The sequence below is a fragment of the Euprymna scolopes genome, chromosome 7 (assembly GCF_053919585.1).
Source record: "Euprymna scolopes isolate OS-2025 chromosome 7, ASM5391958v1, whole genome shotgun sequence".
Classification (NCBI taxonomy): Eukaryota; Metazoa; Mollusca; class Cephalopoda; order Sepiida; family Sepiolidae; genus Euprymna; species Euprymna scolopes.
This window is the reverse complement of record NC_136488.1, coordinates 62,379,066-62,403,338: the sequence shown is the minus strand read 5'-3', so window position 1 is coordinate 62,403,338 and position 24,273 is coordinate 62,379,066. Positions and strand designations below refer to the sequence as shown.

General features: G+C 36.1%; 1 protein-coding gene across 1 annotated transcript in view; it reads left to right on the top strand.

Moving 5' to 3' along the window:
- Positions 1-24,273, top strand: part of LOC145279764 (peroxidasin-like) — a 287,271-nt gene that overhangs the window by 179,102 nt on the left and 83,896 nt on the right. Inside the window, exons 4-6 of the mRNA XM_080131073.1 lie at positions 9,372-9,443; positions 13,054-13,125; positions 19,656-19,819. Of these exons, the coding sequence (XP_079987199.1) occupies positions 9,372-9,443; positions 13,054-13,125; positions 19,656-19,819 (308 nt within the window). The remainder of the gene's footprint in view (positions 1-9,371; positions 9,444-13,053; positions 13,126-19,655; positions 19,820-24,273) is intronic.

Here is a 24,273-nt window from a genome sequence, read left to right as displayed (position 1 = left end):
ACTATCAGTTTAAGATGGAACATGTATCCTCAAAAAAGTTAGGACACGCAGATGCATTATCACGGTTGATCCCTAAAAGAAGCGAAAGTTTCGAAGAAACGGTAATTGCTGCGCTTAAAGACGAAAGTGAATGTACAAGTTCAATGTGTAATATGATACGTGAACTTCCGGTAACTTTCGAAAAAATAAAAAAAGAGGCAGTAAATGACATTTTCATTAAGAAAATGAAAAATCAATTGGGATGGATAAAAAAAAATAAAAAGGTAGATCAAACAACGCCTTTTTCCATCTGTGAAGATGTGCTCATGTATGGTGAGAGGATCGTAATTCCACTAACGTTACAGAGGAAAATTCTGAAGGAATTTCATACAGGTCATCCGGGCATTTCGAGAATGAAATCCCTTATGAGAGGATATGTGTACTGGCCTGGTATGGACAAGGAAGTTGAAAAATGTGTCAAGACATGCAGAGGATGTCAATTAGCAGCTCGAGATCCTCCAGTAAAAACGACGCCATGGCCAAAGACGGACCTACCCTGGTCACGTCTGCATATTGATTATGCGGGACCTATAAATGGTTATTTTTACTTGATTATTGTAGATTCTTTTTCAAAATGGCCAGAAATATTTAAGTTTAGACATCCAACAGCAAAAAACACTGTGAGTGCGCTTAATGAAATTTTTAGCCGTTTTGGAGTGCCAAAAACCTTAGTGAGCGATAATGGAACAGCATTTACTGCTCATGAATTCAAAGAATTCTGTGACTCACTAAATATTCTACATATGACAACACCTGTGTACCATCCACGATCGAATGGATTGGCCGAAAAATTTGTAGATACGTTTAAAAGGGCACTTAAGAAAAATCTTACTACGGACACAGACGAACAATGTATTCAAACATTTTTAGCAATTTACAGGGTGACACCAAATCCTAATAATAATGTCAATTCTTCCCCGGCTGAGCTAATGTTTGCAAGAAAGATAAGATCTGTCTTCGATAGGCTGCTACCAGAGAAAAAGAAAGTTTTCAAAAAAGAAAACCTTAATACCAAGTGCTTCTCCCCAGGTGAAAATGTATATTTCAAAAATTTTCAAAATGGACGAAATCAGTGGGTTGAAGGTATTATCAAAAAAAGGATTGGGAGCATGGTCTATACCATCCAAGGATTAAGTTTTGTCTGCAAAAGACACAGAAATCAAATACGTCCCAGACTGTCTCCAAATGTGGAAGAGACACCAATGGAAACATTGTGCGATATTTTTGATATACCAAAACCAGCGTGTGTACCGCAAACAATGAATATTTCGCCTGAACCGACCATACGGGCTGGACAGAAACCTTTACCCCGGGTAACGCTGACCAGAAGGAAAAGCGCAAGAAAGAGAAAAGTTACCAGGAGATTAAGCCCTGACCCTAAAAGGAAGAGGTATTTAAGCTAAAATCAGGAAGATTTCAGCTTCAAGGGGAGGTGTTGTGAAGGAACATAACTGGCTATACACCGGTTACAAACTGTATATATATATTGGACTGTTTGGCAGACAGCGGCAGACAAGCAGTCGCAGTAAGACGGATAGTCTTACGTGTTGATTATCAGACTTTCTTCCCCATACTTGTTACTATGTACTTCTATTTACCTTAGGCGAGCAGCCTTACGTTTCTGTATTATAAATAAACCCCATTACACATACCACTCGGTGTAACTCACGTTTGTCTTTATTTCCTAAGTATTTAGGAATATAACACCCTGTTTATTTGTTTCCTCAAAAGGGCAAAATTAGACACAAGGTTGATTGTGAATATGGGGAAAATGCAATTCTCCTAAAATACTCTGTGGAAACAAAATACTTATATAGCTCTATCAGTACCCCTTCAAGAATTAATGCCTTAGGCAACAGGTAATATACCTATCTATTCCATTTCTTTTTGGAGGAGGTAATGTTTGGAAGGATTTGATTTGTTTTATTCAAAAAATATCAAACAACACAACGTTTTCTTTTTTTTTTTTTAAATCAAACTTGCTATTGTCATGGCTGTATAATCAGAAGATTCTATTTTCATAGACCACAGCTAAACTTTCATTTGGAACTGACCTAAATATACCCACCTCATAAAGTAACGTTAAACACAGGATCAGTTTAAAGTGTGAAACAACTCTCCCAAATATGGCATTCTGTTCTGGTGATAAAAATAACCTATTCCTTCCTGTCAACATTCTCTCACAAATGAGGACATGTCAGGTAAAAAACCAAACCAAACCATTTCCCAAAATCCAATAATACTTTTCCGCCTCTAAACAAAGGAGGTAGTGTCTGAAAAGAATGGCCTCTTATTGAACAAAACAGTTTTTAGTTCCCCGATTTATCGGAGAAGGACCTATGTTTTCAGTGGCGTCCATGCATCCGTGTGTTCGTTAGTTCGGATGATTGCCAGATAATTGTCTATTAGTTTTTCCTGAAATTTTGCCACAAATTGTATTTCATTAAATAGATTTGCAAAGGAAAATAAAAATTTTTTGAGAAAATTCCCGTTGCGACCCCATGTGCTCAAAAGAGGTAAAAAATGGCCAAAAAAGGACACGTTTTGTCCCATAATAGCAAAATTCTGGTTTGCATCCCCGGGGAATTTCAGTGCTAAAAATGCCCCTTTTTGTGGCTCTTTTTTCATATTACTCAACAAAAACTTGATATGTCTGACTATATAGTGATTTTTCACAGTGGTCAACTCAAATATACTTGTGTTAAAGCCTGAAACTGCACTGTTATCCATTTACACTTGGATTCAGCGTCCCCAAAAGAGGTCAGAAATGCCCCCAAATGGCTAAAATTACACTTTTTTTACCCATAGCGTTTGATTCATCCATTAGATTTTCCTGAAACTTGGCCAAAATGTGGAGGCCATTTTTCTTAATATAAATTCAGTATGGGTGACCCTGGCAAAATTCTGGTTCGCAACCTTCTGGGACTTTTAGGGCTAAAAGACATGCCTTTTTGGAGCTCTTTTTTCATATTACTCAAAAACTTGATATGTATGTCTATATAGTGGTTTTCTATGGTGCTTAATTCAAATATACATGTCTTAAGGCATGAAACTGCATCGTTTGTTCATTTTCACAAATACCCCAAAATATTAGCGAGAAAAAAAGGAGACCTTTGATTTCTGAGAACTTCATGAAGTAAAATGAAAACAAAGTTATAGTGTAATTATTGAAATGAATCAAATTGAAAATTTGGAGTTTATTCAGGTATTACATTTGTGACTTTTGTTTATGTTTCTGTGGACCATCAGTTGATTTTTCCCAAACCATCAGTTTTTTTTTTTGCATGAACCATCAGTTGATTTTGCATGAACCATCAGTTACTTTTGCATGAACAATCAGTTGATTTTGCATGAACAATCAGTTGATTTTTTATGAACCATCAGTTGATTTTGCATGAACCATCAGTTGATTTTTCATGAACCATCAGTTGATTTTGCATGAACCATCAGTTGATTTTTCATGAACCATCAGTTGATTTTGCATGAACCATCAGTTGATTTTTTATGAACAATCAGTTGCTTTTGCATGAACAATCAGTTGCTTTTGCATGAACAATCAGTTGCTTTTGCATGAACCATCAGTTGATTTTGCATGAACAATCAGTTGATTTTTCATGAACCATCAGTTGATTTTGCATGAACCATCAGTTGATTTTTCATGAACCATCAGTTGATTTTGCATGAACCATCAGTTGATTTTTTATGAACCATCAGTTGATTTTTCATGAAACATCAGTTGATTTTGCATGAACCATCAGTTGATTTTTCATGAACCATCAGTTGAATTTGCATAGACCATCAGTTGCATTTGCATGAACCATCAGTTGATTTTTTATGAACCATCAGTTGATTTTTCATGAACCATCAGTTGATTTTTCATGAACCATCAGTTGCTTTTGCATGAACCATCGGTTGATTTTTAATGAACCATCAGTTGATTTTGCATGACCCATCAGTTGATTTTGCATGAACCATCAGTTGATTTTGCGTGAACCACCAGTTGATTTTTCATGAACCATCAGTTGATTTTTCATGAACCATCAGTTGATTTTTCATAGACCACCAGTTGATTTTTCATAGACCATCAGTTGATTTTTCATAGACCACCAGTTGATTTTTTATAGACCACCAGTTGATTTTTCATAGACCATCAGTTGATTTTTATAGACCACCAATTGATTTTTCATAGACCACCAGTTGATTTTTCAAAGACCACCAGTTGTTTTTTATAGACCACCAGTTGATTTTTCATAGACCACCAGTTGTTTTTTCATAGACCACCAGTTGATTTTTCATAGACCACCAGTTGATTTTTCATAGACCACCAGTTGATTTTTCATAGACCATCAGTTGATTTTTCATAGACCATCAGTTGCGTTTGCATGAACCATCAATTGATTTTGTATGGATCACTGGTTGATTTTGTATGGACCACTGGTTGATTTTGTATGAACCACTGGTTGATTTTGCATGGACACTGGTTGATTTTGTATGGACCACTGGTTGATTTTGTATGGATCACTGGTTGATTTTGTGTGGACCACTGGTTGATTTTGTATGAACACTGGTTTTTTGTATGAACACCGGTTGATTTTTTATGGACTACTGGTTGATTTTGTATGAACACTGGTTGATTTTTATGGACCACTGGTTGATTTTTTATGGACCACTGGTTGATTTTGTATGGACCACTGGTTGATTTTGTATGGACCACTGGTTGATTTTGTATGAACACTGGTTCATTATGTATGAACCACTGGTTCATTTTGTATGGACCACTGGTTCATTTTGTATGAACACTGGTTGATTTTGTATGGACCACTGGTTGATTTTGTATGAACACTGGTTCATTTTGTATGGACCACTGGTTGATTTTGTATGAACACTGGTTGATTTTGTATGGACCACTGGTTGATTTTGTATGGATCACTGGTTGATTTTGTATGGACCACTGGTTGATTTTGTATGAACACTGGTTTTTTGTATGAACACCGGTTGATTTTTTATGGACTACTGGTTGATTTTGTATGAACACTGGTTGATTTTTATGGACCACTGGTTGATTTTTTATGGACCACTGGTTGATTTTGTATGAACACTGGTTTTTTGTATGGACCACTGGTTGATTTTGCATTAACACTGGTTGATTTTGCATGGATAACTGGTTGATTTTGTATGGACCATTCGTTGATTTTGTATGGACACTGGTTGATTTTGTATGGATCACTGGTTGATTTTGTATGGACACTGGTTGATTTTGTATGGACCACTAGTTGATTTTGTATGAACACTCGTTGATTTTGTATGGACTACTGGTTGATTTTGTATGAACACTGGTTGATTTTGTATGGACCACTGGTTGATTTTGTATGGACCACTGGTTGATTTTGTATGAACACTGGTTGATTTTGTATGGACCACTGGTTAATTTTGTATGGACCACTGGTTGATTTTGTATGGACCACTGATTGATTTTGCATGGACCACTGGTTGATTTTGCATGGACCACTGGTTGATTTTGTATGGACCACTGATTGATTTTGTATGGACCACTGGTTGATTTTGTATGGACCACTGGTTGGCGATCACTGCTCTAGAGAGCATCTTGAGTCAAATACAAGTCGGTCAGCTGTAAGCATGATGAGGTCTCTTAACTGAGTTTTTTATTCTATAGTGTCACGCGTAAGTTTTGACTTACATACCTATTCAGAAATGACCAGCAAGCCAAAGCCCACCTTCTCTCTCTCTCTCTCTCTCTCTCTCTCTCTTACCGAGATAAGAGTAATTTGGCTATATAGGTGTTTCTTGGTTGTTTTCTCCAGCCGATGTCCAATGCAACTTGTCTCTTGTGTAGGTTCAGTCAAATGATACTTCCATCTATTTCATCGATTGTTGTTAAACTAGAGATTCTACAACTGCTTGAATGATGTGCTCGGTTAATTAATCCCTATTTGAGTCACCTAAATTATTTAAAGTTGAAAGAACACACAAAATTCCAGTTTTCAGATTATTTTTTTCCATTTCTTCTCTTCACCCATAACAGAAAAGACGTTTGTGCTTAGTATCAGCAATAGTTGTTCTTTTTATTCTCTTCACTGGAAATAGATGTTCATTCTTAGTATCAGCAGTACCAATAGTTCTTCTCTTCACCAACATCTGTCCAAAAAACAAGTGTTAATCTTACAACCATTCAAAACACATGGGCGAATGAACTGATTATTTACTTCCTGATTATTTACTTGTTTTCAATCGCGGGAAGATGTGACACAAGGTGGAAAGGTCGAAATAGTTGAGCCAGAGCCTATAAAGAAGAAGCACTCAGGCCTCATATAAAATGCCTGGGCAGCTCCATTGACATTCCCCAGTCAGAACGACTCAGCCAGTAAACAATAAACTTACTCCACTCCAAATGCCTAGGAGCCTTCCACAGTTCCAGGTTATCCTTGGGCAAAATGTATCACTTGCTAGCTTCCCTCTGATATTTCAGAGGGTTACCCTACATGGGATAGATGATGCTCTTCAACCATGATGAAGGCAACCTATCTAAGAGTAGTAAATCCTCACTTTCTATCTTTTTCTAAAACTAAAAGAAATTTCCATGAACAGAGTTTTTTTTTCCAGAACTACTCATCTGTAAAACACAATACTGTGGAGTTACTTCCCAGCTGACTATAACATGGTTGTTTTCAAGTCAAATGTAAACAAGTTCCTGATGAACCGTCTTCTAAAATAAATGAACTCATCTAATTTCCACGATCACTGTTTATCACAGTGTTGTCTCATCTGGCACTCATTAACTCTTATTCTTGATTGGCTTTCCGGCCTTGATAAGTGGTGACTATATTGTATATAAAAAAAGAACTGACATAAAAATAAGAAAGAGTTCATTAGCTCTGCAAGGCTTCTAGTGATGCTCTTACAAACAAAACACCTGCTTCCAATTTATCATAAGACAGCCCGAAAGTAGTAAGGTTTAGAAAACTGTCATAAGAATTCTCATATCACTGCACATACATATATCTATCCATTCCTTATTGGGAGACTAACATTTTCACGCACATCCCTGGAATTTAAATGCTTTATTACTACCTGTAGTGCTGATTTTAGAAATTACAAGGCCAAATTAGGAACTTGTCAGCGTAGTGGGGGTGGCTGATCTAGCCTGCAAATCTACAACAGCTGACAGTGATGGCTTGTGCTTTGTGCAATACGATAGTTCCAAACAAACATTAGTTTCAATGCTATATTTAAAACTGAACGGCCAAATGAAAGTTATAAAATTTTATTACAAGTCAAGATAAGTACTGACATAAACTGTCTTAGATGAGCTCTTTTAAAACGGATCAGTCACGGCAATTGTTTTGCTTTTAGTTGCTAATTGCTTTTTCATTTCAGTTTATTATCACTGTTTTTCTTTTTAATGCAAAAGCAAAACAGTGATAATAGATTGAAATTAAAAAGCAATTAGCAATAAGTAAATAAATTAAAAAGCAATCGGGGTTTGTATTACTGTACACAGATGAGCCGATAGATACTGTCTTTGAAGCTTTTGATCTTGAACCTCCTCAACCAACACTTGAACTACGGCGGTCGTTCCGTAAGAAAAAGGTTACCAAGCCATTGATGGTAAACCCTAAAAGGAAGAGGTACTGACAGCTTTTACGAACAAAAAGCTTGGGAGGGGGATGGTGGAGCCGCCCCTCCAGGGGATTAGTGGACTATCTCATGACGTCACTTCTGTTGGTGACGTCACTTCCGGTATCGAGACCGGTGCCTGGCAGTCTGATTGGCATGCGACCAAGCTTGACGTGTGCAAATGTGCTACCGCTGAGCAATGGTATTCTCAACTCGACTTTGCCTGTAATATTATGTGAATACATGTTGCGTTTCTACAAATCCTGTGTTCCTTCGTTTATTACCCTTTAACCCCATAGCACTAACAATAAGTGTTATATGGATAAATTCTAATCCAGAAAACAGCAATTATTTTCCCTTTTATCAGAAACATCGCTTATAGAATGTGAGGAGTAGAGGATAAAATGTTGTATATTTCTATGTATACTATGGGTGTTATTATGTGTGTGTCAACAAAAGTGTCTATCATGGTCAATGTGTTTGGGAGGCATTTATCTTGTGCAATGTGGGTGTGCAACACATACAATAAAGCAGTTCATTAACATCAGTCTGTGTAGCACACAGACAAAAAACATACCTCTCTTCATTGTGTTGTCTTCTCTTCTCATTATCCTAGTCCATCTTCCGTTGAAGGAAACCAACAACAACAACAACAACAATATATTATATATTTGATATAACTTTATTTGCGTTTTGAAGTTTGTGACGGCTCATTTTGATTTTTACATTATTCTAAGGGTGTGTTTCTCCCAGCTTCCAAATGTGGAGACGATATCTTTTAGGCTCTTGTCCAATCCTGCCCTCTGACTCTAAACTCTTATTAAGTGAAGCAAGAGTTACAAGGCTGCTTAAAGTAAACTAAAGATTTACTTTCTACTCTTCTAATTATTCATTATTATTATTATTAGTAGTAGTAGTAGTAGTAGTAGTAGTATCATTATTATTAGTATTATTATTATTATTATTAGTAGTAGTAGTAGTAGTATCATTATTATTAGTATTATTATTATTAGTATTATTATTAGTAGTATTATTATTATCATTATTATTTACTTACTAGGATTTTTCACACATTATCAGTGATTGCATACTGACATTAATCAGTCGTATTCTCCTGGAATTTGAGTGACAATTAGTCCTCTCCAGATTTCCAGTACTCACCACCTCTTTCTTTAACCATTGCAAATAATTTTCTGCTATATCTTTGATTTCTTGCTGGCAACGATCATTGGTCTTCTATGTGATTCAGGTCGCAATAAACCTCTCTCACGTCCCAGTACTCTCTGCTTCCTTCCAATCAAGGTCAAGTTAGTGTTCTTTCCCTTTGGTCTTTCCATTCTCTTTAACCATTCACGGCTATTTTGTATCGTATCAACCAAGGTGTGTTCATGTGTGAGTGTGTTTTCAGGGAGGGGGCTGGGTCAGTTTATGAGATTTCTTGCGGTTTCAGATCCCTGGTTTTGTTTCTGTTGCAACTTCCATCTTTTAGCATTTATGTGGGTTGATTTTTGCGTTCAAGGATTTTCCTTAAGATTTCAACTGTTTTCACCATTGCCATCTGCTGTATAGTCTCAGTTTTCCCTTTGATTCCAATTTCTCTTAGTCTGTTTTTTTTTCAGGTTTTTCGATTATTATTATTATTATTATTATTATTATTATTATTTTTATTATTATTAACATCCTTTTTCTATTTTTAGATACTTGTATAAGAATCAGATTGAAACCATTGATAATGGGACTTTTAATCAACTGGACAAATTGGAACAACTGTAAGTATGTTTTCAATCTCAACCAATGATGGCATGATGAATCAGATTTGACATTGAAATATGAGAAGATTTGATTTTGTACTTGACCATATTTGGGGGATTATTTCGAAACTGGGTGTCGCCATTTTGTATATGCTGCTATAACATAGTGGTCGGAAGAAAATAAAGAGAAGATAATAATTAAGAAGCAGTTAGATTTGAATATATATAGTAATCCACATACAGTATTGTTTCACTGTTTCACAGCTCATCAGTGCGGCTATACAAGCAACTACCTCAAGCCAGGATCGAAACCCAAAAATTAAGAAATTGTTTATATCCATGTTAATTTAAAAGGGTTACTTTTCGGTAGCTTCACCGGTTGTTAACCTAAATTTTCCTAATGTCAGAACGAGGCTCGTCTGCGGACCTACTTATCTAAGCTTCACCGATTTTTGTTATTATGACTTTATCTGTTTGGATATTTTTTTTTTAGCCGGAGTTTATGTAATTATTAACTGGAAAATTGGTGAAAGTCAAAATGGAATCCACGCTATTTTTAAATATTATTTTCAAGTTTAATTAAAGTTTTGCGATATCCTTTTTTTCTTATTGTTTTTGCATTCTTTTGTTATTTTTATTTATTTATTTATTTATTTATTTTTGGCCGGATTTAACAAACAAACAAAATGAAAGCAAAGCAAAGCAAAACAAAAAATAAAAAATTTGGTGCTTATGCACTTATGTTACCGTTATTTTTTTATTTTTTTGATGATTTAAGTGCCTCGCCCAATGTTTGAAGAGTTTCTAATTATTTTTTAAAGGAAAATTGACGAAAGTCAAAATTAACAGTTTTTGTGGCGATAAACAAAAAGCTTTAGCGTGTACGTACCTTTCATGGAATGTTGTAGATCGAAACACAGTGACATGTTATTTGGTGCTAGTGCATTTATTGATCCGCGTTTCAAGTTTAATTAAAGTTTTATGATACCTGTTTTTTATTAAATTGTTAGGTGAAAGTACAGAATAGGTACACAACAGCCTCCCGTCCACATGTTAAGAATGGCTTTCTAAATAATGTCATTATTTCAGCACGGCTCAATAAGTGCATGAGTACCTTTTATTTTCTTGAATAAAATAAAAACTACGACGAGAACACTACTGTTTTTGTTTTAATAATTATTTTTTATTTAAAAATAAAAACTAAAATTTCAATTTTCAAAACATGTTTTTTTCCCCAAAACTTATTGGGATTTTTTCTTAATTACCATATTTTTCATGAACATGCTCTAAAAATGTTTCAAAATTATCTAATACTTTTTCACTTTTCATGTTATAAGCCTCTCTATACATGGCCTCATCGACATGAGATCATTTAATTTCTTCTACTGATCCCGATATGTATTTCAGTCTTCTTTTAATACGAGACCAGTAGGCTTTAATATTGTTGGTGCAAACACCAGTAAGCGGATTCACAAAATTTTGTGAATGGTTTATAGTCCCGCGAACATAATTAGACTTGAAAACAATGTACAACATCGGAGCCGATGTGTATTTCGCTACATGGGTAGCATTCGTGTACCCCTGCCCTTTTTCTTTATATTTTTTAATATATAAAATAACTCCTGATATTGATTGTTATTAATTTCATGGTGCATGTTTAATTCATGGTTAAAATATTTGTTTTGACTTTTATCTTCAATGAAAGAAATTTTACGAAAAAAATCAAATCGTTTTCGAAATTCCCTTAATTGTATTTCCACTTTTTCACTTCACCAAATTTTTTCACTACACAAAACCTTTCGATTTTATAATGGTATATTTCAAAACAACAATTCCACAGGAATTGGAATTGGAATCGTACTTGGTATCGGAATCATTAATCAACATTTTCCTGGAATTGGAATCAGCATCGGAAAAAATTTAGGAATCGTCCCAACACTAATTATATATATATATATATATATATATATATATATATATATATATATATATATATATATATATATATCATTATTATCCATGCAGCATAATCACATTGCAACACTGGTCCTCACAAGATCACCAAAGTTAAACTACGATGAGCCTGCCCAGTACCACATGGATGACTATTTGGGAGTCCTAGGCAGTGGAGGTACCATACTGGGACGCAGAAATTTCCAGGTTTATATCTGAAGGCATGTTTAATCCTCTTGAAGAAACGCACCCTCAGTCTTCGTTAAGACATGCATCTAGGAGAAAAAACACTCAGATGTAAAACCTAAGGTCTACTGTCTGCTCTGTCTTGTGGCAGCTACTGCACCAACTGAAATTAGCAGTTGTACCAAAAAGTGTGATTGGTTCTGCACAAAGGCTTCACCACTATAAATGAATCATCTGTGTAGATTTCTAAATAACTTAGTTGTTGTGGCAGACCTCATATGTTTAAATCGATAGGATTATCATTATTATCGCCTGGTTTGGGTAATTTAAGGTGATACAAGTTTCCCAGACTGGAGTGATGGAAAGCACAAGGCAATGTATCATGCTCACTCTCCATGTGGCTTGATCCATAGGGTTGATTCTAGTCATATTATAAGCAGCCAGGAAATTTCGTATGCACTCAAGCCAGGTCTTCCTTGTGCTACAATAGAACCTCATGGCAGGGGTATACATATGTGTTATTGATGCATGGTAGCATGCTCTACATGGCCAAACCATCAAAGATGACGAGTAAGGTATCCAAAATTCCACCAACACCAAGTGATTCTTTCCTCTAGTTTGTTGCTCCACATCCATCTGATAATGGCACAGTTATTAAAATTGTAAATTAGAAACGTTTGGGGCCCATGTCTCACTGTTATGCAAGATGGCGGAGCAAACACAGACTGAAAAGACCTTGCCTCGTGCCCTGAAAGAAATGTGCCTAGATGTAAAGATAGTTTGCAGCTTCCTGAACCTTCCACAAGCTAGTTTCAATATCAAGTATCCATCATCCACATCTACGTGTGTCACTATTCGACCATCCATTGAGTGTGCAACATCCAGACATTTGGAACAAACATAATCTGAGTCACGAACCAGCCTCCCAACAAGATCATTATATATTTTGCACTGGAAGCATTCACTGGAGTTTGCAAGTAAACCATTAAATTTTTGTACCATTAACCCTAGGAGCGATTGTTAAGGTCAAAAATCCAAACATAATCGCTCTTAAATGTAAGCCCCCCCCTCTCCTCCAAATAGGTACAGAATAACAAAAAGCATTTTTCTTGTTAATTGGCATAAAAATGTTTTCGTATGATTTTGTCTCTTTCAATTATTATTCTTAGATCTGTCCAGAACTTTGAATGTTCATAATTGCATATATGCTTTGGTATATATTTTTTTTAATATGAATAAACTTGTTGCATTTATCTACGTCTGATCATTGTTTTACAGCATTTCTGAATTTCTAACTCGTGTAAAAAGAAACCTGATTTTTGTTTTATTTAAACATTTTATTCTTACATACTAAAAAGCAATCGTAATGAAACTAGATGGCTGATGTTTAGCAAGTCCAAATATAGGTTACACCTTGTCTGGCTAAGTATCTATGACATATAACTTTATTATAATGAGTTAATTTTTCCCCCTTTTATTTCCATTGCAGGTATTTGCATAATAACTTTATCAAGCATCTCCCCGATGGTGTTTTTTCAAACTTGGCAAAATTAAGGAAACTGTAAGCATTTTTTGTTTGTTGTTATATTTCTATTATTTTACGCTAAATTAATGCCTTAAATTTGTATAAGTTTAAAAACTGATTGGAACCTCCTCTTGTTTTATATTCCTTTTATTATGTATCCTGGTGGCTTCAATTAGATCGCCACCTGTGGACGGCATTGCTGACTGCCATATTGTTATCTTCTTGTAGTTGAATTTTGATAATATCGACGTTGATCCTCTCCGTCCCTAAGCCTAATACCAAAAACAGTAAAACAAGAAGAAAAGAGAAAAACAAATATGACAAAAGACAAGAGAAAGTAGGTTTATCAGAAAAACAAAGACATAGGGAAATAGGTTTATCAGAAAAACAGAGGCATAGGAAATAGGTTTATCAGAAAAACAGAGGCATAGGAAATAGGGGTGGTGAATAGATAATAAATAGGAAGTTGTTTACCATGGAACACATAATGGAGCTGACATAGGATTGTTGGTTAAAGGGTGGCAATGATGGTAACAAAAGGATTGAACAATTGTAAGTAGATATACTTAAGAATAGTTTGTGGGGATTTTGTGGAGTGACTAGTTTACGGCAGTAGTGACGGTTTACGGACGGTCTTCAATTTATGATGGGTGGGGACAGTTTTGAAGTTGAGGAGTGGCCAGTTAGACACAGGTGAGGGTGGATTGTGGTTTGGTCAGGAGATCTGTGGGGGATCGAGATGAGCTTACATCAACTGACGAACTCTGCCTCGACAGAAAACCTAAGATATGGACGTTAGCAGCTAGAGAGTAGTTTCCCACTATGATATCACACATGCGCCCAGAGTGTAACTGATATTTGTAGAATCTATCAGAGTTTGTGTTTTATTTTTATACTTGTGAGTTAGTGTATCTCTTCATCAGCTGCCAATGTGAGACGACGACACAGACAGAACAAGAAGAGAATACGAAAGAAGAAATTCACGACCTAACGTTGGGATCGGCGATCATTGACGTATATACATGTGTGATACTATCGACATTGCCCCCTCCCTCAAGAGTTAAGAAAAAAAGGAAAGGGGAAAAGGTATATAAAAAAAAACAAAAGAAAGAAGTTTACTGGAAAAACAAAGTTATAGGAAATAGGATTGGTGAAAAGATAATAGATAGGAAGTTGTTCACCAAGGAACACAAAGGGAAGTCAACGTAGGATTCTTGATCAAAGTGTGGCAATGATGGTAACAAAAGGACTGAACAATGGATGTAATATATTTAGAGTTGGTTTACAGACACTTTGGCTATGAATTTACGACAGTAGGAACAGTTTATGAACGGTCTTGAGTTTACAATGGCTGTGGACAGTTTTCAGTTGAAGAGAGTTACGAGTTTGACACAGTCGAAAACAGATCGTGGCTGGGATTAGCTCCGGAGAGCCTTGCCAGATCGAGATGGGCTGACATCAACTGACGAACTCAGTCTCGACAGAACGTAGCGTGCAACTAATATTTACTGAAAATGTTGGAGTCTTGAGTTATTCCCCGATATTAACTGACTATTTGAAAAGTCACTCTTTGTCACGTGATCTTGTTCAACCAATTATGTCTTCACACCTCTCCGTCGTTTCACTCTATAACATTAGGGATTTATTAAAATCTTATGTAACAGAGTGACCTCTTGACCGTGGTTTAAATTAAAGTTGGATAAAGGGAGAATAGATGAAATTTTAGAAGCTGGGAATTGATTTTATGAAGAAATTATTAGGAGTATTCAAAGCAAAAGTTTTTTGTTCTTTTTCAAGAAGAGAAATTGGACATCCTCCCAGGAAACCAACAACTAACTCAATTTGATGTAGAACAAAACAAAGAATACAGTCTACTTACTAACAGTTAGTTATATAAGCATAACTACTGCTTATAATCAATTGATGCACCAAGTCTTGTTAGATCACCGAAGGTAAGCGACGTTGAGTCTGGTCAGTATGAGATGGGTGATTATTTGGGAATATCAGACACTATGTGGGAGGACAGAGACACTATTCTGCAAAAATTAATGTAATCAAAATCCTCTCCTTCTTCATAACACAGTTTTATTATAAGTATATATATACAGGGTAGAACGATAAAATTGTCGCCCTAAACAAAACAACACTACAACTTTATTTTAAACATATATAGTTTCCTCGGTTTCTTTTTTGTTTGTTTCCTTTTTTTTTCTCTTTGATAAAAAAATCTCTCGATTCAGCTCTTGAGGAGTGAGGGTGAAACCGATCAACTGTCTTTTTTTTTTCTCTTTTTTAATCATGCATATTCAAAAAATAAGTCTTCTCTTTATAATTGCGAGATGTATTATGATTATAAATCATTTTTAATACCTACAGACACTAGTGTTTCATCCTTCAGGAATCATCAGCGCAGAAAGTTACCACCGCTGTTAGTCATAGAATTCGAACCCTGCAACGAAGCCACCTATGTCTTCATTTGCACAGGACCACCATCTAATCGTAATGAAACTTCATTTGCACAGGGCCACCATCTAATCGTAATGAAACTTCATTTGCACAGGGCCACCATCTAATCGTAATGAAACTTCATTTGCACAGGGCCACCATCTAATCGTAATGAAACTTCATTTGCACAGGGCCACCATCTAATCGCAATGAAACTTCATTTGCACAGGGCCACCATCTAATCGCAATGAAACTTCATTTGCACAGGGCCACCATCTAATCGTAATGAAACTTCATTTGCACAGGGCCACCATCTAATCATAATGAAACTTCATTTGCACAGGGCCACCATCTAATCGTAATGAAACTTCATTTGCACAGGGCCACCATCTAATCGTAATGAAACTTCATTTGCACAGGGCCACCATCTAATCGCAATGAAACTTCATTTGCACAGGGCCACCATCTAATCGCAATGAAACTTCATTTGCACAGGGCCACCATCTAATCGTAATGAAACTTCATTTGCACAGGGCCACCATCTAATCGTAATGAAACTTCATTTGCACAGGACCACCATCTAATCGCAATGAAACTTCATTTGCACAGGGCCACCATCTAATCGTAATGAAACTTCATTTGCACAGGGCCACCATCTAATCGTAATGAAACTTCATTTGCACAGGGCCACCATCTAATCGTAATGAAACTTCATTTGCACAGGACCACCATCTAATCGTAATGAAACTTCATTTGCACAGGGCCACCATCTAATCGTAATGAAACTTCATTTGCACAGGGCCACCATCTAATCGTAATGAAACTTCATTTGCACAGGGCCACCATCTAATCGTAATGAAACTTCATTTGCACAGGGCCACCATCTAATCGTAATGAAACTTCATTTGCACAGGGCCACCATCTAATCGTAATGAAACTTCATTTGCACAGGGCCACCATCTAATCGTAATGAAACTTCATTTGCACAGGGCCACCATCTAATCGTAATGAAACTTCATTTGCACAGGGCCACCATCTAATCTGAATGAAACTTCATTTGCACAGGGCCACCATCTAATCGTAATGAAACTTCATTTGCACAGGGCCACCATCTAATCGTAATGAAACTTCATTTGCACAGGGTCACCATCTAATCGTAATGAAACTTCATTTGCACAGGGCCACCATCTAATCGCAATGAAACTTCATTTGCACAGGGCCACCATCTAATCGTAATGAAACTTCATTTGCACAGGGCCACCATCTAATCGTAATGAAACTTCATTTGCACAGGGCCACCATCTAATCGTAATGAAACTTCATTTGCACACTGCCACCATCTAATCGTAATGAAACTTCATTTGCACAGGGCCACCATCTAATCGTAATGAAACTTCATTTGCACAGGGCCACCATCTAATCGTAATGAAACTTCATTTGCACAGGGCCACCATCTAATCGCAATGAAACTTCATTTGCACAGGGCCACCATCTAATCGTAATGAAACTTCATTTGCACAGGGCTACCATCTAATCGCAATGAAACTTCATTTGCACAGGGCCACCATCTAATCGCAATGAAACTTCATTTGCACAGGGCCACCATCTAATCGTAATGAAACTTCATTTGCACAGGGCCACCATCTAATCGTAATAAAACTTCATTTGCACAGGGCCACCATCTAATCGCAATGAAACTTCATTTGCAAAGGCCACCATCTAATCGTAATGAAACTTCATTTGCACAGGGCCACCATCTTATCTGAATGAAACTTCATTTGCACAGGGCCACCATCTAATCGTAATGAAACTTCATTTGCACAGGGCCACCATCTAATCGCAATGAAACTTCATTTGCACAGGGCCACCATCTAATCGTAATGAAACTTCATTTGCACAGGGCCACCATCTAATCGCAATGAAACTTCATTTGCACAGGGCCACCATCTAATCGTAATGAAACTTCATTTGCACAGGGCCACCATCTAATCGTAATGAAACTTCATTTGCACAGGGCCACCATCTAATCGTAATGAAACTTCATTTGCACAGGGCCACCATCTAATCGTAATGAAACTTCATTTGCACAGGGCCACCATCTAATCGTAATGAACCTTCATTTGCACAGGGCCACCATCTAATCGTAATGAAACTTCATTTGCACAGGGCCACCATCTAATCGTAATGAAACTTCATTTGCACAGGGCCACCATCTAATCGTAATGAAACTTCATTTGCACAGGGCCACCATCTAATCGTAATGAAACTTCATTTGCACAGGGCCACCATCTAATCGTAATGAAACTTCATTTGCACAGGGCCACCATCTAATCGTAATGAAACTTCATTTGCACAGGGCCACCATCTAATCGTAATGAAACTTCATTTGCACAGGGCCACCATCTAATCGTAATGAAACTTCATTTGCACAGGGCCACCATCTAATCGTAATGAAACTTCATTTGCACAGGGCCACCATCTAATTGCAATGAAACTTCATTTGCACAGGGCCACCATCTAATCGTAATGAAACTTCATTTGCACAGGGTCACCATCTAATCGTAATGAAACTTCATTTGCACAGGGCCACCATCTAATTGTAATGAAACTTCATTTGCACAGGGCCACCATCTAATCGTAATGAAACTTCATTTGCACAGGGCCACCATCTAATCGTAATGAAACTTCATTTGCACAGGGCCACCATCTAATCGTAATGAAACTTCATTTGCACAGGGCCACCATCTAATCGTAATGAAACTTCATTTGCACAGGGCCACCATCTAATCGCAATGAAACTTCATTTGCACAGGGCCACCATCTAATCGTAATGAAACTTCATTTGCACAGGGCCACCATCTAATCGCAATGAAACTTCATTTGCACAGGGCCACCATCTAATCGCAATGAAACTTTATTTGCACAGGGCCACCATCTAATCGTAATGAAACTTCATTTGCACAGGGCCACCATCTAATCGTAATGAAACTTCATTTGCACAGGGCCACCATCTAATCGCAATGAAACTTCCTAAACACAGGACCACCATCAATCGCAATAAATTGAAGTGAATTTAAACATTTATAAAGGTATAAACGTTATGAAATGTAGATCTACAGTGGTCGAGTGGCTGGAAGGTTTTGAATATATCTCTGACGAAGATAACAATTTTTTTCTTTTTTTTAAATTCAATTTGTATTTAAATTTAAACTTTTCTGAGCTTTTGTTCTAATGTATGAAGAATAGAAAGTGCACCTTGGGTTTATTTTTAGCAGCCTCATAATTCTCCTTTTGTCTATTTTGTCCTTTAATCCTCACATTCCATGAGAGATGTTTCTAACAAAGGGGGGAGAATTGCCTTTTTCTGGGTCAGCTGGAGTGATTTTCATAAAAGAAACCCCTATATAATAGTCTAGCTGACCATAGCATTTTCAACTACAATCACAAAGAACTTTCTTTCTCCCTTTGTATACCTTACATTAAACAGAATTTCTATAAGCATTGTTTCTTTCCAAGAACTTTCTATTCATAAAGCCCGTTACTATAGGATTGCTTCACTGAAGGCTGTAACGTAATGGAGTGTTCTTCAATCTGCTGTCTCCTTCTCCTCCTCAATAAAATCTTTCACAAACGTTTTTAATATTAAAGAAACACTGACAAATGCAATTCAGCTTTTATAAATCTCTTTGGAGTCTTATTCTCTCTTTATAGTACACATGTATACATATAAAGCATACAACCCCCTCTCTGCTGGGGATGGCAGCAGCTATCCAAAAGCTTAACTTCTATCTCTGGTGGTTCAGTTGAAAGAGAAATAACCTTTCTGTTCATTCGCCACGTCAGACTGGCCACTTCCTCTCTGTGTGACATCACTTCCGGAATATGTAGCCTTACTTAAATTCTAATTGGAAAATTCCATTACCTAGTTTTTAACTTTATGTGGAAATTTACTGATAAGAGATGGTATTGACTATTTCAGTTTGCTGTGATCGAAACATCATCGTAGGGCCCAATTGCTTGTTGTGTCCTGTTTTGTTGTTGTTGTTGTTGTTGTTGTTGTTGTTGTTTGAGAATTTTGTTTGCATCTTATGCTTTCTTTCTTTCTTCTTTCTTTCTCTCAGTCGCCTGGACAACAATCCTCTTGTTTGTGATTGCAATCTTCTGTGGCTCTCAGAGAAACTGAAAGAGATAAACGAGCAGACACAAACGATCGCGAAATGTGGACACCCAATCAGTTTAGAGGGTCTCTCAGTTGCTGCCCTTTTGCCCAACCAGTTTAGATGCCGTAAGTACAAAAACAAAACACAGTGGTTGGGACTTTTTAAGTTGCTATTAACTGTCATGCTTTTCCTACCTACGTTAAATGGTTTCATCCATGAGTTGAAAAAAGTCAGATTTTGATTTACTAGCATTTTTTTTTTTTTTTTACACAGGAATCACCACTTATCAAGGCCCGGAGGCCACTCGAGGATAAGGGTTACTGGGCATACATTAGTCAATGTGATTATAGCGTAGTAAACATAAGTAGTGGGAATTTTGTAAATTGGATTACTTAGGGACACGGTTCATCAAGAACTTGTTTACATTGGACTTGAAGACAATCAGATTGTAGTCAGCTGGAAAGCAATCAGAAGAGAGTTCTACATGAGCAGGTTTATATTTATTTATATACAAATACACACATATCAATCTGTATTTTAGAATGAAGAATATATATATATATATAAAAACTATCAATGCAGCAGAAAAGAAATGTTTACCTGATATAATCAGATATAAACTTCAGTTTAATGTAAATATTAATATTTATATATCAATGAATTAATCCCAACCAAATAAAAAAAGCTCAATACAGACACAACAGAAAGTAGAGCTTATTATAAGGGAAATTAAAAGAATTTAAAATCATAAATTAAAATTTACAAATAAATTTGGTACTTGTGCATTTAACGAACCAGACGTAACTCAGCATTTGCTCGGCTTTGTCCGGCGCATGACGTCAACAGCTGGATAAAACCGAGTGTTGGCGATAAAATAAAAACAACGCTACAACAAAATAACTGTACAATGAAATTGTAAAATGTACCTATTTACTATGCCTCCCCACGGGACAGAGTTAGACACCAGGGTCGTTTTTTAACGTGGAGAAAAGGTACAAAAATAAAAATTGTCTCAGTCGTGAAGGATTTCTCCTCCACTGAAAGAGAACAAGAAATGGAAGTGCAGCATCTGAAGAACAGATACTACACTTTGATCTTGTCCCGAAATTGTAAAATGTAGAAACAAAAAAATTAAATAAATAAAAAGCAAAAACCTACCGTTCATTTATATATTTTTTTTTTTTTTTTAAATTATTGCTTGGAATTGTTTTCTGTTTTCAAAATAAATACATATAGGACAAGTTTTTTTTTGTTAACTTTTTTTTTTGTCTGAACTGTTTTTTTTTTGTTTTTTTTTTCAAATTTTAAAAAAGGGGGGGGGGGGCAGGAACAAGGATTATTTGTACATTTTTTTCGCCAGAAACAAGGATTTGTAGAAAAGTTTGATAGAAAAGTAACTTATCTTGCCTTTGATAATATTTGTTATATATTTGTTTTTTGACAACTTTTTCGAATCTATGTGTACAGTAATACAAACCCCTTTTTATTTATTAGTGGAAGGTGGGTTTCAGCCTTCCTATTTGGTATAGTGACCAAGAAACCCTCCTTTTCGTCGGGCTCGTATCCACCGAAGACCCAGATCACCTGTGATACAAGTCTGCCGGCGGTTAAAAACGGACTCGTCGATTTCTATCGTATGGCCTGGGCCTCCAATCTGCCAGGGATTCCTAAGAAAATAGTCCCTTCATATATCATGCAGGAAAATTTTCCAATCCACGATTGTGTGGCGAGAACATAACCCACATTCGCGATGGAGATTTTTTGTAGATGCCATCTCGAACGCCCATAAGTATATATTATTTTTATGATACACGCGATGGTTAGTCGGGATTTTGAGAAGAAGGTCCCAATCCTAATGGAGGTCCATCGACGACATGTTACACTTCTACACCTCCAACCGTAACCGTCGGAAAGGCTTGTTCTCTTTGCAAAGTACACAATCCTGGCCAAAATGTAAATAAACACCTTTTCTCTTCTGCCAACAATTTCCTTTGCTGGCAAAAGTTTAGTGCAGCCTCTGGGGTCTGGAGCTGGTCTGCAAGGTTTGTAATATTCATTATTATTTCGTCAGTTATCTTTTTAAAACAAAATTTTTTTTTTTTAACTCTCTTCAAATAAGCGTTTCTCGAGTTGTGACACTCTTCCAATTGATAGCGAAATTCTCGTCTGCTTAATCGGCAACGCTCAGTTATATCCGGCTGTTGACGTCATGCATCGGACAAAGCCGAGCAAATGCTGAGTTACGTCTGGTTCGTTAAATGCACAAGTACCATAAATTTATTATTCGACAGAATACTCCGAAAACAATTTTCAAAGTCCTTATTCCACAAAGTTTTAAAGAATGCTACTTCTGCTATTCTCTTATCAGAGGACAGTAAGAAATTAGTAAATTATAATTGTAGCAAAGCTAAAATTTGCTGGTTGATGCATTAGATGAAAGAACAATTTATGATATTTGGTCATAAATTGTAAGAAAAGCAGTTAAAAAAATATATTTATACATGAAAAAATTTGGGGAGAAAAAACCCAAACAAACTAGGAATAACATTTTAGCAAATTTTAGTTTTGCTACAATTATAATTTCTTACTGTCTCTGAGGAGAGAATAGCAGGAGTGCCATTCTTTGAAACTCCGCAAAATAAGGACTTTGAAAATTGTTTTCAGAGTATTCTGTCGAATAATAAATTTAATCGTAAAGTTTAATTTGCAGTTTTAAATTCTTTTATTTCTCTCTCTCTCTCTCTCTCTATATATATATATATATATATATATATATATATATATCTATATATATATATATATATATGAACCAAAATAGCTGCCAAAACAAACATACGATGTTCAGTCTTCTATGTAATTCTTTCTTTTTTTTTCTTTTTTTCGATATTATATTGTCATGCATTTTTTTCTTTCTAGACAAAGAATTTCTAATTTTTCAGGGGAGTATATGCACAAAAAGAGTCAGTATTGACATAATAATAACCGACTGTTTTTGAATAACGAAACAGATCCATAAAAAAAATTGCCAAAATTTTAACATGCTGGAAGAGCTGTTTTGCAGCGTGGAGTGTAACTATACTGTTTTTCTTTTATATATGCTTTGTTATTATATTTAACATACACTGAGCTTCTAAGCAAAAAGGTTTGGTATACACAAAGAGTGAAATATAATTGAAACAACATATTTTACCAAAAAGACTTATATATATATATGTACGTGTGTGTATGTCTGTGTGTGTGTGTGCATTTTTTTTAATAGATATTAATAGATTTCAAAAGATGAAAACATGTTTGTATGTTCATGCAATTTTTGTATGTTCTCTATAGAAGAAAGGTTAGAGAATCTACAAAAGATCTATTAAAGCAATTGTCTGTAAAATTTACCGATGAAGATTTCGAATTTCTAAATGCACTGCAAAGAGTATAACTTGCTTAAAATATCAAATATACCATACGTTTTATTTTCTATATAACCAAATAGTTCTGTTCTTTTAGTGAGCTTTCCAGTTCATTCCTAATTTAAATACGCATTAGATACAAAAAATTCTTTAGACTTATTCGGATATTGACATTGTAAAAACTACTGCCTTAGTGTCGTGTTCCTATTTACTTGGCTCTCCACGAGAGCAGAGTTAGACACAAGGTCGGTTTTTAATGTGGGGAAAATCCAGCTCCCCCAAAAGGGGAACTCTGGATAGAAACAAAAATAAAAATTGTCCCAGTGTAGACGTATTTCCCTTCCACTAACTGAAGACAGAAAAGATGAAGTGAAGTATCAGAACAAATACAACACTTTGTTTCTAGCCAAAAGGCCAAGAAAATTAGCCAGATTGCTAAATCATGGTTTTATTGAAATCCGTACAACTTAGGCATACCTCCACAATAGACGAAAACACAAAACAAAGTCTCTTGCACTTTTAAAATAAGACAAAACAGGAATGAATGATTTTCTAATGACAATGCTGGCAGCATGGGGGGGGAGGGGGTAGAAGGACAGAGAGATAATGTGTCCGCTTGTCCTGCACACGGTTGCCGTTCTCTTCTTTCTCATTGTTGTTTGCTGTCTCTATTTTATTGGCATGGATGACATCAGAACATTCCACCACACATTGTTTGAAATGTCGGTCAGTCCCACTGACCTAATCGCTAGGGATTATGCATCCCCCATTTTGACTTCTTTGACATAATTCCCGGGGCACATGGATCCAGAATTTGACCAACTTTCCTTTGACATCTTCTTAGAAACCTCTGCCATCTGCAGTACACGCCCTTCTGTAACATTAGTAACCTGTACCCATGCTTTAAACTGAAGCATATGACATGAAATAAAAAGCTATTGCCAACTTAAGCATGACAAGCGTAGGAAAATGCTGTTATAAAGGTAAGCATGGCAGATAAACCCCACCTTCAAACCTATTCTCTTAAAGATCTACTTAAATGCGTTTGAAATAAAACTAAAATAATGTGGCCGTTGGGTCAGTCATTAAGCTCTGAGCTTCTAAGGAAAGCTGACTACTCTATCTTGCCTTGTGTCACATCTTGCTTTGGCGGGAAGCAATTAAATAAAAACTAGAGCATT